Source organism: Phaethon lepturus, unplaced genomic scaffold (genome assembly GCF_000687285.1).
Source record: "Phaethon lepturus isolate BGI_N335 unplaced genomic scaffold, ASM68728v1 scaffold25818, whole genome shotgun sequence".
Taxonomy (NCBI): domain Eukaryota; kingdom Metazoa; phylum Chordata; class Aves; order Phaethontiformes; family Phaethontidae; genus Phaethon; species Phaethon lepturus.
Window position 1 is genome coordinate 37,900 of NW_010560144.1, and position 18,937 is coordinate 56,836.

An 18,937-nucleotide genomic window follows, 5' to 3' on the forward strand; every position below is an offset into this window, starting at 1 on the left:
GGAATTGCAGTGAATTCCGTAGCCTGGAAGAGCATGTGGGTCAGGTTGGTCTTGGGCAGACAGGGAGTGGTTTGATTACCTAACAGTGAACCTGCTGTTGCACAGGCAGGTTGCTGGGATCATTCATTGTCAGCCAGAGGGTAAGGCTAGAAAAACCCTCAGAATGTAAGATTATTTCATTGCATTTCTTGAGGCATTTTGGGGACACTTGGGAGTGGTCAGTTTTAAAGGGATCTGCTCAGGTCTATTTTAGCTCATCAGCATGTAAACCCCAAATTTGTCATTTCCTCTAAGGCTGAAGTGAGTATCATTTCTGCTGGCAGGATTTTTTTGTAAATAAAACGGAGTATCAGCCTTTACAGCAAACATTTCACTGCATGATTTAGGGCCTGTGTTTAAACCGTCAACCAGCTTTAAATGCATTAGCATACAAAAAATAAATGGGCACTTCAGAGGAGACCTTCCAATGAATTAATAATCACCTCAGCTCTGTGGAGATTGCCTTAAAAGCGTTCCCCTTTGATCTGGCACAGATTAGCCTCTGAAAGGATTTCGCACAGAGAGGGTTGTTCACTGAAATGAAGGTGTTAAACTGAGAGGTGGGGAGGCCAGTCACTTCAGCCTTCTCTGAATTATATATGAAGCTCTCCAGGATGGAGAGCACAGGCCTAAATTAAAATGTTGCTTCAAGAAAGAGGGAGTCAAGAAGCAACCAAGCATAAAAAGCATCAGTGGAATCGCTGGGGAGCAACGAGTTTCCTAATTATTCAAGCTGCTAAATGTAACTGGTTTTTTGATGGCTCACTCAGTGACTGAGATCTTCCTGCAGGTGCAAAACTGGCTGGAGGAGAAAATGCTGCTTTCTAATGAATTGCATGCCTAGCGTGTAATTACACTTATGCAATCACCGGGAGAGCATGCTTGCGCCTAGCTCTGCCGACAGTGGAGGAGCGTTTCTGGACTGCAGCAGGCAGGCTAATTGTGGAGCTGCATGCCGCCACGTTTGCATTCCAGCATGCCGCAGCCCTTTGAAGGGGGCCGCTGGGATCCAACCATTTCAGAATTGGAGAAGTGGTTAGTTGAGATTTGAAAGGCATAACGATTTTAATGAGTTTGCTGGGGCATGGCCCTATTACCAGTGTGTTACATATTTCTCACCTATACAGCCATAAAATTGTATGCATCTATACAACTGGTGTATACATGTGTATTCACATCCCCAGATGTACTGCTTTTCTCTGCACAGATAAGTAAACAGGTAAGTCCAAGATCCACTGTAAACAGTAAATAGAAATCACCAGTTACCAAACCCAAGCTCAGCATAACACTTCATTTAGGAATATGGCTTCAGAAATTAGTGTGTATGGATGCAGCCATATGACCAGAGTTTGCATATAGTAAATTATTTACTATATTAATCATTCTAATGGATTTTTCAAAGCCTTCATTAATACAACATCCCTTTTACCAAATGATGGTACACATGATTGCACACATCCTTCAGTGCTTGGGGCATTTCACCCAAAGCAAAAAGCCACACATGCTGTCATGCAATAAATAGGACCCCTGATGCCTTGGTTTTAGTGCTGTAGCCAGGCGCTCAGTAAAGCTCATTGTAGATGTTTAGAATGATACTGTCGATAAAGCAGGTTGCAGCTATCTGGAGCCTGTAATCAGCCACCAGTATGCCTACAATAGCTGTCTTTATTCTTGCCTCAAATCAAATAATTTACAAAGGGACATACCTCTGAAAATTCATCTGTGCTTTTGTACCAAGTTAACTCTGCCCATAAGAAAGGGTTTTGAGCATCTGTCTCACTATGGAGGCTGGGAGGTGGCTTTGCCTGAAACCAAAAGGTTTGGTTGTGTTTTGCTCTGGAATGGTAAAATTTATGGCTCTGGGGCTACAGACCTTTTGTATGGAACTAGGAGTAACTGGCCTTTTCTGTCTACTCAAGGATTAGAATGGTGGCTCATCCAGCAATACCATCAGGGTGATTGACTTGCACTGGACACCATGCAAAGCAGGCAGTGATAAAAGATGCACCTGGAAGATAAACCTTAGACAGAGAGAACCTGGGGAAGGAAAGCATTTCCTAATTAATGACACTGGTTGATGTTTTATTAAAACAGTTGAGGAGACTATCCATTTTGCATGAGCCCTGCCCTGACCAATCGCCACTGGTCAATATTTATAGAGAACTGTTACTCTGCAGATAGCAGCTGGGCTGTGATCGCTCTGGCTGGCTGTTGCCTGCTGATAGTCCCCCTCTTGCTGCTGCGTAGCACTGTCTGCTGATTCAGAGGAATGCGCTCTGGTCACAGATGCAAGCAAGCATGCTTCTCGGCTCTGTACACTACCTTTTCTCTTCTTCCTTTTACTCCTTGAAATTACCACTTGGCCATTACTTACTGCATTATATTACTTTTCTGTTGTATTTATAAGAAGCTAAGGAAGGAAGTCAGCAGTCACTTCAGTTAGCTGCTATATAAACGTGCAGCCAAGAGACAGCTCTCAGCCCTTGTGTGTGGATGTCCGTTCAAGCCAAGCAGCAGTGAATAAATTACCACTCTTTGTCTATCTGGGAAGAAGTCAGGAATGAAAAGTGTTGCAGGGAGAGACGAAAATCTTGTTAAATTGTCATTGCACTTAATCCTGTCCACAGCCAGCCTGCAAAGAATAGAGGGGACCTTCTGTTACTCAGCAAGCTGGTTTCCAAGCACTGGAGCAAACCTGTCTTTTTATGTGATATGGCACATTCCCTTTTGTGCTGTCATCACTATTAAATTCGAATACAGATAAAAGGATTTAATTTCAGGAGCGGGAAAGCGAGTGTACTTCAGCCCTCTTAATCTCCGTGCAGTTCAGATTTCGCAGGACTTACACTGAGTGCATATATCAGATAAAGCCACGCTAATTGTGTTCCCTCTCTTTCTGCCTCCCTCTCCCCATTTTCTTTCTGTTTATCTGGCACTGGATGTTTGGAAACTGCAGAACTCTGTTTGGAAACAAGATCAAATCGGTGGCCAAGAAAGCGTTCTCAGGGTTGGAGGCCCTGGAGCACCTGTGAGTAACCCACCATGCCTCAGAGTTTGGGAAGGGGGGGTCTGCCAAAAGTAGCTGCTTGAGAGATCTGCTAGCAATTTAATAGCGTCTTTGTAAACTGAGAAGCCAGTCCATTTGTGGGGGCCACCTGCTTCCTTCTCATTATAAGTCTGCCTCAACTTTGGCCTTTTTTTGTGCCAGGAACAAAGTTATAGAACATATGGCAAATCTGCATGCTCTTAATTTTTTGATTTGTTCTTGGATAAATATCACCTTGAGTTGCACATTGCTTCTTTGCAGGCTGTTAGCAATGAAAATACACTATTTCAGATGTAGCCTCTCTTCCCTTGCCTCAACTTCATCCTAAATCTAGGCTCTGGCAGTGACACATGTTGCAAATGACTGCTTACGACGCAGGCACCGAACATCCCCATTCAGCACAACTGCCTTAGAGCGATTTGCAAGAAGTAAATTTTGGCTGCCGCTATTTAATTTTTTTCCTGTGCTGTGACTCCAGCAGTGATTCATGAATAACTTCCTTTCTGAATTAAGACAAGTTAAAGTATATGTGATTTTGCTCTAGGTGTTTTATTGGCTGTTGATTGTATGAAATGTTATGACCATTGAGAGCATACTGAAGGGTTAGGGCTGCCTGACTGCAGGGGTATGTTCCCAGATAAAGGTTCCCTTATTAATGCTCTACTGAGTCTTTCCTCTGCAAGCAACGCTTGTCTGTCCTACATTCACTTAGTAAACTTAAGCCCTAAATCTGACACTATCCTTTTTCAGAGTGAATTTTTTAATTAGGAGTAGTTGTGAGGGAAGCTGTTAAGAATACCTTCTTTTGGAAACATCGCAGTGTTTTTCAAATGCTATAGTATCCTCTCAAAGTCGCTTTCAAATAACTTCTCAGATGCTGTTTAGTGCAAGTATTTGCTTTCTTTATGTTTGCTGAAGGTCTAGCCTGAGATACAACATTCCTGACTATCTTTGGTTATCGAGGGGGCTGAGGAATTTCTGAGCCATGGATGATGGAGGTAGCTGAGACTGAGAAAGTGTAGTGAGAAGGCAGTGTATGGAATGATGTAGTGATTTATTCCCATAAATTTTTTGGTTGACTATTGTTCGGCCGTACTTACTCAATATTGAAGTGTTTTGTGGAAAAACATTTCTGTGAGCTGCAAGAGGATATGGCCTTAATGAAGAGCTACTAAATTGCCTGCTACTGCAGTCATTGCTTAAATATGGAGAGACTTTGTCACTGGCCACAGGATACCTTTTGTTCACATTGCCTTTGGTTGTCTTCTGCAGGAACCTTGGGGATAACGCCATCCGCTCCATACAAGCAGATGCTTTTGCTAAGATGAAGAGCCTGCAGCAGCTGTAAGTAATTGGACTGTACACACCATTAAGAAGGCAGGGATCCTTCTTGCCCTGGATGTGAGAAGTAGCACGTTGTTTCCAGTGGGGTGTTATTCACATTACCACTCACTTATTCCCTCCTCCCCTCTGTCCTCCTCTGCAGGGTATTTTTACACATGAGTAGATGTCACGGGAACATCTTGCATTTAATAGTGACTGAAATTAGATCATCGTAACAGGTTCTTCCAGCAGGTTCGCATCTGTGCAATTATTCATCTCCACTCAGGAAGTCCAGCCCTGCTCCTGTTAGCCATCCCTCCTTCTCACGCTGCCGCTGATTTAATTCCTAGTGGCCCATCTGCTCCTTCGCTGTACCTATGTTTAGGGTTCGCGTACAGTACTGATATTTGAGCAATAAGCACCATTTGAACTGGATCCACTTGTCATCCAGCCTTCTGGTGTAAAAATACGGATGTGTTATCAGAGCTGCTGCTTGTGCTCCAGGCTGGGGCTCTGCACTGTTATCAGACACCGTTTCCAGACTTGCCTGGTTTCCTTTTCTCTTCTTCTCCATAAATTTTTAATCCACTGCTAGTGCATTGCTACACTCTGGAATAAGTGCAATGTCTGTGGAACAAGAAATCACTTATGTGGTACTTGGGCAGGTTTGGGTTCTTCTTCCTGACTTTGAAAATGGGAATTGGATGGTTGATGTTACCAATGACATTTAGTACCAGCTGCTGGGGAATGAGTAAGATAAACGTTGCATGTCCATTGTTGTTTAAGCATCTGATATGTTGCACTGACTCTTGAAACAAAATTGAGGTGAAAGATTGATTTCATTAGGGAATAGCTTGTGGAATCCCAGATATTGTGAAGGAACCTTTATACCATGGAGAAGGCAGCTTTCAGATAGGGAACATATCCATGCAGAATGCATTGTACTGAAGTCTTAAATACTAAGGGTCTCTCTCACCTGTCCCAGCTAGCCAGCAGTGTATGCCATCATGTGTATTAGGGGCTACGCATCTTTGTAGGACAGCAAAGTAGACAACTTTGGAAAAATCAGATCCTTATGCTCCCTCATCCCATCCCTCTCCAGTCCATTTCTTTCTTTCTCCCTTTCTGACTAGTTTCAGACTTCAGGATTTCCCAAGGTTATCAAGTGGAAAAATGGGAGGAGATTCACATCTTCCTACAACGCAGTTCTGGAGTTGGGCTTCTGCTATGCTCTTGATATCCTTGCTCTTGCACAGTCTTACAGGACTTGTCTGTGCGGGGCCATTTTCCCAGTCTCTGAGGCATCCCCACATTTGATTTGAGGGATCAGACTGGGTTTTCTTAGGATCTTGGACCAAACCAGATCAAAGACCGAATTCCCTGTTGGTGTAAACCTCCAGTTCTCCACTAGCCTCAGAGCTATGCTGAGCTAGAGGCTCCACTTTTATTTGCCCCCTTTTCACAGTTCTCTTAACAGCAGATGTGAAATTACTGTTAGGATGCTTTTGTGTTTTGCTTTTCAAACTAGTCACTGTTTGTATTGGGTTTACACAAATGTCTTCAGTCATGTCTCTTTCACTGATTCTGTTATTCAGTAAACACAACACCAGCTACCCCTCTTATCCCTGGTGATGCTGGTGTGCGAACACATACCTTGGAGAAGGCAGACGGGGGCCTTTCCATTTAGTCCACTGGTGTTGGCCACTGAGGGAACTAAAGCTCTTACAGCAGGAACTTGGCATCCTCTCACTGTTCAGTAATTAAGCCCTGAATTCTGTCCCCACCAAAGATGCTTAAACAAGAGAGGCAGAGGAGGAGCAGGCATGGTAATTAGATGTGAAAAATGGAAGCAGGACGGGTTGTACTGCTGACTTGTGCCTCTGCTGCGTGTCTCTCTTGTAGATGATCTGCCTTGGTTGCCCTCACATGGCTCATCTGTTCCTGGGATCACTCTGAAAGTTGGTTAACAAATGTAAGGTGCCAGGAGTTGTCACTGGAGTACAGCAGTGGGTTGCTCTATGTGGAGATTAAATGCTGTTTAAATGTGTTATGTATTTAACATCATTAGTGCCTCGAGGACAAGCCTGCAGTCCTTTTTTTCCTTCCACCCATGCTGGGGGGGAGGGAGAAATGTGCCTAACATGAAAGGGCTGTGAGCTTTCCAGGCTTCTCTCCATGCGGGACTCACAGCAGGCTCATGTTGGTTTTGTTTCCCTGCAGCCACATAAACAGCGACAGCTTCCTATGCGATTGCCAGCTGAAATGGTTGCCCCAGTGGTTAGTTGAGAAAGAGCTGCAATCCTTTGTGGTGGCCACCTGCGCCCATCCTGAGTCACTAAAAAGCAAGAGCATTTTTGCCATTCTGCCAGAAAGTTTTGTGTGTGGTAAGTCTTGCCTGTGTGTTTTGAGGTTGTATGAAGGGTAGGACTCGCTTGGGAAACATTTTCTTTGACTACTAGCATGTTATTACGAGAGGGTTTCTGTTTTGTTTTGTTATTCAGTGGGATCAAAGGAAGCCCAAGCCTGCATTTTAAAAATTTGTCATTGGCTACAATTTATTTCCCACCAAAACCACACAGCGCATTGCTTGCATCTAGTGTATTCTTTACAGGGCTCCCCAAGTATTAAATCAAAAGGGACTAATGCTTGTTCCAGTTCCAGATGGGGCTGCATGGAGACTTCCCAGTCCTTTCGGTTTGATACTACCAGGACTGCAGCTATAATTTTTTTCACTCTGCGGTGTTTTTCACTCATCTTTTCCCGTTTTGGAAATAACGAAGGCTTAACAAAAAAAAAAAAAGGCAAAGGAGAATCTGTCCATCACAGCTCCTTTTTTTGGGCTAGTAAGGCATTACACATAAACCAGCCAATGGCTAACAGTTGCATTATAATCATCTTCTTTTATCCTATGGTTGTTTTTTCTTCTAAACAGCACCTACTGCTGTTCTCCCACCCAAACACTGCAGTTGACTCTGCACCTGAGCTGTGGTTGCAAAGGAGCTTCAGTTAAAATCTAGCACACAGAAACATCTACTACCTCTCTCATACAGAAAAGAAATGTAAATGATTAGAGGAGGCCACAGTGATGCTGCTCATGCATCTAGCTTTTGGGCAAAATAAAGGCTTGGTTTGGTGAGCCAAACCCTGTGGTGTGGAGCCAACCAGTGTGGATCCTGGGTGGAGCTGCACATGGCTATTTGATGAAGGAAAAATGAGCTTTTGAAAACGCTAGTTAACTAAGTTGAATGCATGACTTGCATTGAACATAGAGCAAAAGCTTTGTTCCAGCTGCTGTCCCATGTCCCTCTCAATCCCAGAGTGGTAGGGCTCTGCCTAGGTGGCCTCTGAGCGAGTCTGGGAGGCTTGCTGCGTTCATCTGGAAGAAGCGATGATGAAGGCTCCATCCCCACAGCAACATCACAAAGTGAAGACAGCTTTGCTTCTCTGGTGCCTGCCAAGTCCTCCAGGCACTAGTACTCCTGGTTCCAGAGGCCTGGCTGTTTAATTAAACCTTAGTCAAATATTAAATTACACCATTTGTAGAAATCTAATAAATGAATCTGCTTGGAACCTTGCTAAAACCAACAATCTTCAGGGCAGAGAGGGTGTGCAAAGCTTTCCACCCCAGGCGGGTGACAGGCAAATACAGCTGCTTCTGCTTTGACAGTGTGTGCTGCAGTTGCCTTGCTTATGAGCATTTAGCCCTAGAGGGGGCATTTGCAGCCCTTTAAGTGTCCTCCTGCTTCACGCTAATGCAGGCCTGGAGGTGACGTTTTAAGTTCCGTATTGTTCTTCTGTGCTGTCCAAGGAAGGATATTTTATTTAGACCATAATACCTTTCTGAAGTTTAGTTACATTGGTGAAGAGAGCTAGGCATCTTGTAGGTGTTTGAGGTCACTAAGTGACCATCTCAGTCAACTGATTACTGAAGGAATCAGAGGAACGAGAGTCCTAGCTTAGACCAGCCGCTCGGTGGAGTTGTGCATGGCACATCTGCCCTGTAGAGCCAGTCTCTCTAGTGAGAGCTGCTTTCTGGTGTAGACAACAGGGGATGTAAAAGCAGATGTGCAATAATGTCTTTCACTTATGCACTACTCCTTTTTCATTGCATCTCTTTGCTTCAGTCTTTCCTCATAGTCCAGACCTAACTGTGCCTGCTGTTTTCTCTTAGATGATTTCCCCAAACCACAGATCATCATCCAGCCTGAGACAACAGTGGCTGTCCTTGGGAAGGACATCCGTTTCACGTGCTCGGCTGCCAGCAGTAGCAGCTCCCCCATGATGTTTGCATGGAAGAAAGACAATGAGATGCTCTACAATGCTGAGATCGAGAACTTTGCCCATGTACGGGCAAAGGATGGTGAGGTGATGGAGTACACCACCATTCTGCACCTCCGGCATGTCACCTTTGCCAACGAAGGGCGTTACCAGTGTATCATCACCAACCACTTTGGCTCTACCTACTCCAACAAGGCCCGACTCACTGTTAACGGTGAGTGGGAAGATGCTTTCTCATTCCTTTCCTCCACCTGAGCTGGTACAATTCTCTGAGACCCACTTTTCGCAGGCAGTTACTCCTGAGGGTCCTTTCCTGACAGTGAGGAGCTCTTAACCTCCTCACACCAGCTGCTTGTGCCTCAGTGGATGCTGAGAAATGCCATGTGAAGAGCACGTGCCGGGCTTGTGATGGCTGCCATCCAGCCAAGCACTTCAGCATGTTCTTAACGGCTTTACCTGCCTCTCTTTGGCTCTTCCAGTAGAGTCTTTGCCCAGTGAAATGGGCAAAAGAGAACGAAAACACAAAAGGATACCAAGAGGAGGGACTGTAGGGATTGAAAGCTCTTTGTAGGAGAGAGAACAGGGTTTCTTTCCAGGTTAATCACAGAAAAAAATTAGCTTTGGTCCCAGCTCTAATGATCTTGAGTGGGGGGCGGGTCTTGGACACCGCAGACAGGTATGTGCTGTAGAAACACAGGGTTAGTCCCCAGCAGTTTAGATATATCCTGCAGGAAGCAGCTTGCTGCCCTCTTGCCTATGGGTAATGATCATACTGATCTCCTGCCTAGGAAGGAAAATAGAACTTCCCAGAAGATGGTGTTTTCCCCATGGAATTGCTCATCCCTTTTTATTGTTTTTATCAGTGTTGCCCTCGTTTATCAAAACTCCCCATGACATCACCAGCCGGACAGGGACAACAGCACGGCTGGAGTGTGCTGCTGAAGGACACCCCACCCCACAAATCGCCTGGCAGAAAGATGGGGGCACGGACTTCCCTGCGGCCCGGGAACGCCGCATGCACGTCATGCCTGATGACGATGTCTTCTTCATTACGGATGTGAAGATAGAAGACATGGGTGTCTACAGCTGCACGGCACAGAACTCTGCAGGGTCTGTGCTTACGAATGCCACCCTGACTGTACTGGGTAAGATGCATTAGGGCCACAAGAGACCAAGTGGTCTGGAAGCAGGAACTGGAAGGGATTGCTGTTCAAGCTCTTCAGCAGTTGCAAATACAGAAAAGGGACAGAGACAGCACTCTGCATTAGTCTTGTTTTGTTCTTTTACACCATAGTTAACTAATGAAAAATACTCTGCTAATTAAGAGAAGGCACCATAAGTCTCATTTCCTCTTGGCCAAGGAAGCCCCTCCAGCCACCCTGTTTGCTGTCTGGGAAAATGACTTCAAAAGGAAATTGTGCTCCATCTCTCTTGCCCTATGAAATAATTCACGTGTGTCAGCCATTGCCCCCCTTGTCCTCAGGGGTTTCTTTGTTGGGAAGACTAACACCAACTGGTCATGGGAAGGCCTTGGTTGTAGTTGTTATATCTGCTGTGGTTTGCAGCTGCCATGCTCCTGGGCACGTGGCTGCACAGTGCATTGCTGTGTATTTGTCTGCAGGAACATCAGTTATGTTCAATACTGTTAAAAGAAATCTGTTGTTCCACTGTCCCCAAGAATTAACTTCTGTGTTTATTCTCTTGCAGAGACGCCATCTTTGATTCATCCACTGGAAGACCATGTAGTGTCCGTAGGTGAGACTGTGGCTCTTCAGTGCAAAGCCACAGGGAGCCCACCTCCCCGCATTACCTGGCTGAAAGGTGACCAGCCCCTGATCGTGACAGAAAGGCATCACTTTACCTCTGGCAACCAGCTGCTGATCGTTAGGAATGTTGTCTTGGAGGATGCTGGGAAATATACCTGTGAAATGTCCAACACCCTGGGGACAGAGCGTGCACACAGCCACGTGAGCATCTTACAGTCTCTTGGCTGCAGGAAGGACCGTACCACTGTGGGGATCATCACCATTGCTGTAGTGTGTAGCATCGTGCTGACATCTCTAGTCTGGGTCTGCATCATCTACCAAACGAGGAAGAAGAGTGAAGAATACAGTGTCACCAACACAGGTAGCTCCAGTCTCCTGCTTTCTCTAACCTTTTGTGCTGTCAAACTTCCCACTGAGGCTGAATCGGCTTGTCGGGTGGCCGCACAATCACACTGCAAAAGCAGTTGGCTTATCTCAGTGGTTCTCTTGGCTCACAAAGCTGGAACCAGCTTTCACTTGCTGTTGAAGCATGTTCAGAGCTGCATTTCTCCCCTTGGCTTGCTCTTCAGAAAGGTCTTTTCCACTTGGCAGTAATTTCAGCCATTGCTTTTCCATGACCATAAGTGATAACTCTTGAGACAGTCTGGATTATGTCCATGGCACTGGGAACCTGTCTTACTTCTTGGGAATCTGTATTTTCAAAAACTTCGTATTCAAAACTTGAAAAATTAGGCTTTGAAGCTGGAATCCCTTTTTCCATGTTGCCTGTAAGAGCTGTTGTAGCGCTGCTGATGAGGCATATCCCTCACTTTTTGAGGGAAGTAGTAGTGTTTATTTCTTCCTCCTGATATTCAAAGGGGATAATTTGGTGCTGAAATAAGTATTCAAGTGCGAATAAACTCTCCTGCCCCCTCAACATTATGCAGAACATAATACATCTGAACAGAAGTATGGAAGAACCAGCCTAAGACTTCCCCACCCTACTGGGATTTGCAGCCTTCCTACGTTACACTTAGCTTTAGATAGAGTATGACGTAGCATTTTAAAGATAGGGGCTAGGTAGGAAGTCTTGGGTACCATATGACCATTGTGATGTGTCGGGGGGATTTCCCCCCTCTTTTTTTCAGTCCTGAAAATCTAGGGCTTCAGGCCTAGCATAATTGAGTTTTACTTGGTTTTGTGTGACAAGGGAAATTTTGCCTGATACAAAATGAAGAAAGCCAAGGGGATAGCTAAGGGGCTTAGATGTACTTGCCTGCTTAAGTGAATTGAAGAGCCTGTTCTCCACAAGTCTTTTACTCGTGACTTTGGGAGACAGAGGACTTGAGTCAAATGAAGTACTCTCAATTTCAGGGGAAAAGGAAGGTTTTACTTGTTCTGAAGAGACAGTTCCACCTCCACCTACCTTGTACGGACCGTGCCAAATGTGAACACTCAAAATGTCTTTCTCAGCACTGTATCTCATAGTGTTAAGCTTTGAAAAAATCAGGAGTGGGGCATCCAAGGGGAGTGGAGCATTTAGGCAGTTTGGTTTCCATTGCATCTACAGAAAATACCAGTTACAGATGTGGTTCCAGATCCCTTTTGAAAATGTGATTTTTACATGCCTTTGAAAACAGAAGCCATTATATCTTGCTAGGAACTGACATTTCTCTGCTCTCATTGCTTTAGATGAGACTATTGTGCCACCCGACGTGCCAAGCTACTTGTCTTCACAAGGGACGCTTTCTGACCGGCAGGAAGCAGCCGTCAGAGTAGAAAACCCGCAGCCTAACGGGCACATAGAGAGCAACGGTGACAACTGGTTTAATTATTTTTTCTGTAACGCTCTATCTGAACTTGATATGAGGAGGTAGAAATCCCAGTACAAAGTACTTCTGTGCTTGTTACGAGTTATCTGAAAGATCTTTATAATGTAATTCTCTAGCTACTGCATTTATGCAGAACAAGGATCTGTCTTTCACTTCACAAAGCTATCCTCTCCCGGTAATAACAGTGTTCATACAAGCAGACTCCTTCAGAAACTGCTCAGTCAGGCCCTAAGGACTATTTTTTTGCTAATTTTGGATTAGTTTTTTGGCACCAGAGTTACCCATAGTTAAGCTCTACTAGAAAATACATTAGCATTGCCTGTCCCTGCCTTCAGGCTTAGAAATTAAATGTTGGGATTTTACAGTATTTAAACACAAGGTGTTAGGAAGGAAAAGTTAAGCGTTCTGAACTAAGATTCTCCTGAGATCATACAGCATTTATTCTGTTAAACGTTAGCTAAAAATTATCTATTATCTCCATTGCAATTTTTTCTCCCTTTCGCAGCTTTTACAGTAGAAATAAGACTAACAAGTCATTTAACTGAGAGCAGATGGTTGTAATCTTTAGCCAGATGGTTCGTTTGTTACAGGTATGTGTCAGACTGATGCTGGAAGGTGTCCAGATGTTGAAGCTCCCACTGTAGGTTGTAGACAGCCAAAGCTGTGTATCGGCTATAATAAAGACACTTGGAAAACTGAAGACGTGGCTGATGGAATGCTTGTTCCAGATAAGACAGGTACAAAACCCATTAATCTGGAAAGGCATTTTGTGTTTGTACAGATCAGAAAGCCCTCCAAGTCAGACAGCATTAAGACAAGAAATGGTTACCTTCAGGAAAAAAAGCCCAGAATGATTCTCAGGTGTGAGCACAGTAAATTTACTTTCTCCTGCTTGCTTTGATCCTCTATCAAGCGTGGATAGTTTGAATTCGAGGAACCCTCAGAAAGAGGCTCACAATTGCCAGTCCTTGCAGCTGACTGATGGGTATTTTGATTTGAGCTATTCCTAAAATGTGAGAGCACTTTCAAACTGAAGGTGTTAAAATTTTTCATGCTCTTTAAAGGGGCTGTCAACTTCAAAGCTCAGCTTTCTTTTTTTATTATTTTCAAAATCTAAAGGTTGTTTTGGGCACTACACCTGCCTCTGCTCTTTGCCAATTTCTTGGGTGTTACACTCATACTTTTCTATTTTTTGGGTGTGTTTTCTGTTCTCATGCGTATTGTAACATCCACAGAAAAACAGCCAGTGAAACAGATTTTCTCTCCAGGACAAACTGTGAAGTTGAGTTGTCAAGTGCACTAAGGAAATTAACTTTCAGCATTTAGAAACTCCTTCCTGCTTGCTGCTTTGATTTGTGCTCATCTGTTGTTACCACTAACATTAATAATGTATCTTGAGATAACAATATGAGTTGACAGTGATCCCTGTAAAGCAGCAGCACAAAAATAAGAAAGGTAACTTGGTATTTTGAAGCAGGTACAGGAAAGTTGCGCTTTCTGTCTCTACCCTACTAGAAAGTCTGGAAAAGGAAGTACATGCACAGATTACATTAAAAAAAAAAAAAAGTCACAACTTGTTTGGAGTAAAAAAAAAAACCCCAATCAACTAAACCTGTTAATTGGCACTCCCTTTAGAGAGTTCTGAAAGCTAACAGGTATTTATTTGCTAGCCCTGTGTAAACCCAAGAAATGTCCGTATTATTTAGTGAGAGATTCCCACACTGCCGAGGGACAGGTGAGCTAAACAGAGCTGCCTTTTCTTTATGCAAGTTGCGTGCTTCAGTGCTGACAGCTTCCAGCTGGTTCGTCTTCATCTGTTGCCATTTTGCCTTCCTCCCCTACAGGCTATGGCCTGCCAGTTGTGTGCACGGACTGCAGCGGCAGCACGGACAGCATGAACGTCCACATTTACCCCAAGGAGTCGGAGTGCTACTCCGAGAGCCTTAAGACTATGGATCATACCTACCCCAACGCACTGAGCAGCAAGGAACGAAACAGGAAGAGGGGTGCAGGCACCAGCCTTCTTCATCCTCAGCCGTGCAACGGGATTGCTGGCGGCAAGAGGATGGAAACAGACGGGACCCTCTACCCCAGCAACCACGACAGAATAAGACCTGGGAGCACGACCAGCCCACTGCTTGCAGACCAGCATGGTATGCCTCTCCTTGGGGATGTCTTTTTCTCCCCAGATGCAATACAACACCCTCTGGGTTACGTCAGAGCCCTGTTTTCTCCCATCAGCTTTTTTAACTGGCTCAAGGGCACGAACAGCAGTGGCAGGGGTTGGTTTTATGTGGAGTGCTGGCAGGCTGAGCGTCAACTCACCGCTCTGGTTTGTTTTTTTGCAGGCTCTTCACAAGCAGTAGCAAAGCCATCAGAGCTTAACAACCTTAATTTGGTGCGAGCTTCACCGGCAGGAGGGTCATTAAAGCAACTGAACGTGCTTCCTGAAACTTCCCCAACACTACTGGATTTGCAGAGCGAAGCAGAAGTGAAACAGGCTCTCCTGTCCAACGGCTACGCGCCCAAGCCGTGCACCTCCCTTCGTGAGTTGAAGCCACCGAACAGATCGCTGGACTGAGAGGACAGACTGCCATGTGCAAATTAACAAACACACTATTATTTTTTTTTTTTGCACAGAGTATATAGGCTACTTACTTCTACCTCAAATCTTGAACTGATGACCTGTCAAAGGCAAACAACTGAGGTATGAGAAACAAGCTTGTATGGGGAACAAACTCCTGTTCGAGCGTCATCTGTTTGTATATAGTTTAAAACTTCCCTGAGAAGTATGAAGCGTTCAAAAGTTGACTTGCATATGAAGCACATAAATGCAAGGGATTATTGTGTAAAGAGAAAAGTATTTGATACAATTGTACATAAGAGTTTTCATATATAAATATATATATAAAAAAATATATATATCTTTTACAGAGGCTATTTTAATCTTTAGTGCATGGAAAACTGAGTGAAATTTTACAATTTTGGCAATATTGTTTTCAGTATCAGGTTGCTGTTAAATGTTGTGAGAAAAATAATTCTGGTGCCTTAAATGCATAAGCAGAACTTTAAAAAGCCAGACTGTTCCAAAGGGATTGTCCTCTTTTCAATGGAAGTTCCTTTAAAACAAATATCAATTGGGTTACTTAGCACAAATTTCCTTCCCCTTTGAAAGTTATTGCACTTAACACATTTAAACAGAGATCTTCAACTATTTCAAATGAAGTTTATAAGGAAAAAAAAAAAGTACAGTGAGAAATTACATGGCAACCTCATTTTTTCCTGTTGGTGGAAGAACTTAAATTCCATTACTTTTCAAAACTGCATAAAAATTAGGATCTGAATTGTGACTGTGCTGCGTTAGAGCGGACCACACACGAGGCACTAAATAATTCAGCAACAGTGCAGAGCCCCAAAACGGCTGTGGCCATTAGTTGAGCGGCCATTACCAAAATAAATAATTCACGCGGTAAACCGTGGGGTGGTCTCACATACTGCACCAGTCAAGAAGCATCATAGCAGGTGCTGTCATCTGCCCATGTGGTACAGCACTGCTGACCTACAGAGCTGACTGCAGCTTTACCTGCGTAAGGTGCGTAGGATGATCCAGCCTAGCCCTGTATAGAAGGGAGCTCCTGTGCCAGTGTAATGCATTTTCACACCCCCAAAAAATACATCAAACGGAGCGGGTTTGAAACCATAGAGCTGTTTTGACAACACAATTAAATTGCACTCCTGAGGTGACAGCTGTACCCTTAATTCATCTGATACTTCTTTTCCTGCCACACAATATTACGCTTTCCTGTCGCCTCAGATGAATTACGCTACTTTGTGTAGCAACTCCGGGCTAGTCAGGAACACACTCACTTAGAAGGGAAACTATATTTATGGTTGAAAGGACTCTGTTAAATGGAAATGTCCCAAGTATGTTTATGTGGTCTTTTAAGTTCATCCATGAATGGGGGGAAAAAGAAATGCCTACGTTGGTCGGTCAGATCTTTCGTCACTTCTAACTTCACTATGATGCTTTTTATTTATAGAAAGGCTGCTTTCTGTTGGTGTTGGTACCTGTGGATGGAGGAGTCCCTTCCAGTTACTTGTAATTTGAGTTCTGCTAACATGAGATTGCTAACTCCGGTGATGACTACTTTGGGGGAAGGTTTATTAGGGGGTTTTGTTACTTTTTTTCCTTAGGAGCAACTCAAATGCCCGTTCCACTGAAGCCAAGTCTGGTGGAACTCCACCTTTGCGAGTGCTGTGGCTCAGAACAAGCATCAGAAACAAGGGCAGAAGCATTTAATTTTCTGTTCAGGTCCGTTGCCTGGGGCTCTGCCTGGGGGTTCCAGTGAGCTGCCAGGCGTTGGGATGTGAGGGGTGTCTACCTGGGGAAGCCAGCAGCTGCCCTGAGGGAAGGGCCCAGTAGTGCCCGCTGGCCGAGGGCGAGTTTCGGCGTAGACTGGCCCGCTGACGCAGCAAGGCATAATTCAGCCAGGTACCTGTCTGTATCCGTTCCTGACTGTTGACACGTTTGCACTTTGAGACAGGTGGCTAATTATGTTGAGTGCCAAGTTTATTCAACGCAAAGGAAACGGATGTTAGAAAAATCATAAACCGAGCGTTATTTTCCCTTTACTCAAGGGAAAAAGCAAGGTGAAAACAGCGGCACCGGGGACAGGGGGAAGATGGGAATGATTTAATTGACTCATTTTGCTGGCGGAAATGTCATCACCATTGCAGATACAAAGCATATTTGCCACATTAACATTTGAAAATAATGTTTCTGAATAAAGTTAACTGCCTAATGTTACGACTTCCACTAAATATGTGAATTTGCTGCTTCTAAGAGGCAATGTGAAAGAGGAAGTATTACTTTTGTGTACAAAGTTATTTATTTATTAGAAAATTTGGTACAATGTTGTACATTGAAAAACATGTAAGATATTGAAGTGTCTAACAAATGGCATTGAAGTGTCTTTAATAAAGGTTCATTTATAATATTACAGCTGTTGTGTTGAGAGTGAGCTTTTGGGAGTTTCAGTTGAAAATTAAATAAAATTCTAATCCAGTGTTTTACTCTTTCCTGTCTCTCTCTGATGAAAACGTCAAAGTAGCTGACCCACAACTTTTAGATAGAGCCACATGAGACCCTGGCAGCCTGACTTGGGGATGGGGTGGTATTTTGGGGCTGTACTAATAAAGAATACAGAACTTGTTAAGAAGTAAGTGTCTGATATATCAACCTGCTTAAGTATCCGGCAAGTGCCCTTATCTTGGCAGTGAAAAGGGAACGGACAGGGCGTGTGCATGGGCAGGTCCGTACATCATGAAATGGGGCCAGGACAGCACCAGGCTGCAACGCAGCTGTGAGCACCTCTGGCTTTCTCAAACCAAACTCCACCCTGTATGGAAATTCCAGAGGTAGCTTTGGAGATAAGCTTGAATTCCTGCTTTAACTTAAAATCTTAATTCCATTTCTGTGTAGTTAAAAAAAAATTTAAAAAGTATTTCTTCGTCTAAATTGTAACTGGGTATAAAGCAGATTTTCTGAGACTACCCTGATAAATCCCTTAACACATGTAGGAGCTGAGTTAAAATACTTTAAAATGGTAAAGGCCAAGCCTTTAAGAGGCTGGTGCCTGGGCTGAGAGTCAAGTTCTGTTATTCCACATTACCCCAGTAACAGAATAAAATTAATTTTGCAAGTTTCGATAAACTTGAAATAAAACAGCACTGAAACTCAAGGCCAACAGGCGAAATTTTTTGCTCTTTTCCCCCTGCAGCCCCATTAACTCCAAGCATCACGTCCCACAGGACTAGGCAGGTCAGTGTGTGCAACACAGCCTGGGGCTGCCCACCAGGGCTTTCACTTACCTGGTGCTGTGCCCCAGTCACCGTGTCCTTCCTGCCGCTGCCCAGGGAGCCGGGCCCGTCCGTCAGCACGCGGGCCAGGGAAGGAAGCATTCAGGGGCCCCACCATTTTTACATAAAAGCAGTGATGACAAAAACTGATGATGCAAATAATCAAGTAAAAAACAACAGAAATCCAACACTTGGGCCCAAAGACTATGAGCCCTGATTAGTTTCAGCTCAAGTAATTAAATGCACCAACTACAGTGCTAACCCTCTCATGGTGTTTAAAGAACTCTTAAAAGCTAGCTTCTATTTTCTATTAGACACAGTAATAAATCTCCCCCTCCCCGCCATTGCTCCTAAAATTGGGTCTGCCGTATATAAACTTCACAAAAGAGACAACCTTAAAAGCGGCAGGAAGCACTGCTACACTGTGCCCTGGAAATAGGTAGAATGAACCAGCTACCACAAGACTTGGCCAAAATCCCCATTTTAATTGAAGATTATTTTTAAGAATTCTTATGTCCTCTGTTCTTTACGTTTTACTTGTTTGCCCATTATTTTCTAGAGTCTTATTGCTATGTCATGGGACAGGAGTGTGATAAAACATCCAGCCTTCATAAGCCCAGCCCGTGTTCGTGCCCAAGCAGGAGCCTGTTCTCCGGGTCGGGGCTCAGGCTTTGCGCGTGCCCTCACCTCCAACTCCCCGCACCCCCAAATGCCTTCCCAATGCAGGGAACAACCTAGAAGTTAAAGTGGGGAGCACATCATCACAGGCGTGGCTTCGGTTAGCTTGGGCGCAGGCGTGCGGTGCCGCCAGGTCG

The 18,937-nt window shown here is 44.3% G+C and overlaps 1 protein-coding gene across 1 annotated transcript in view; it reads left to right on the forward strand.

Moving 5' to 3' along the window:
• Positions 1–14,844, forward strand: part of LRIG1 (leucine-rich repeats and immunoglobulin-like domains 1) — a 48,745-nt gene extending 33,901 nt beyond the window's left edge. Inside the window, exons 9-18 of the mRNA XM_010293593.1 lie at positions 2,996–3,067; positions 4,358–4,429; positions 6,629–6,792; positions 8,580–8,900; positions 9,550–9,831; positions 10,394–10,813; positions 12,124–12,246; positions 12,836–13,000; positions 14,108–14,416; positions 14,612–14,844. Coding sequence (XP_010291895.1) covers positions 2,996–3,067; positions 4,358–4,429; positions 6,629–6,792; positions 8,580–8,900; positions 9,550–9,831; positions 10,394–10,813; positions 12,124–12,246; positions 12,836–13,000; positions 14,108–14,416; positions 14,612–14,844 — 2,161 coding nt within the window. The remainder of the gene's footprint in view (positions 1–2,995; positions 3,068–4,357; positions 4,430–6,628; positions 6,793–8,579; positions 8,901–9,549; positions 9,832–10,393; positions 10,814–12,123; positions 12,247–12,835; positions 13,001–14,107; positions 14,417–14,611) is intronic.
• Positions 14,845–18,937: the final 4,093 nt, after the last annotated feature.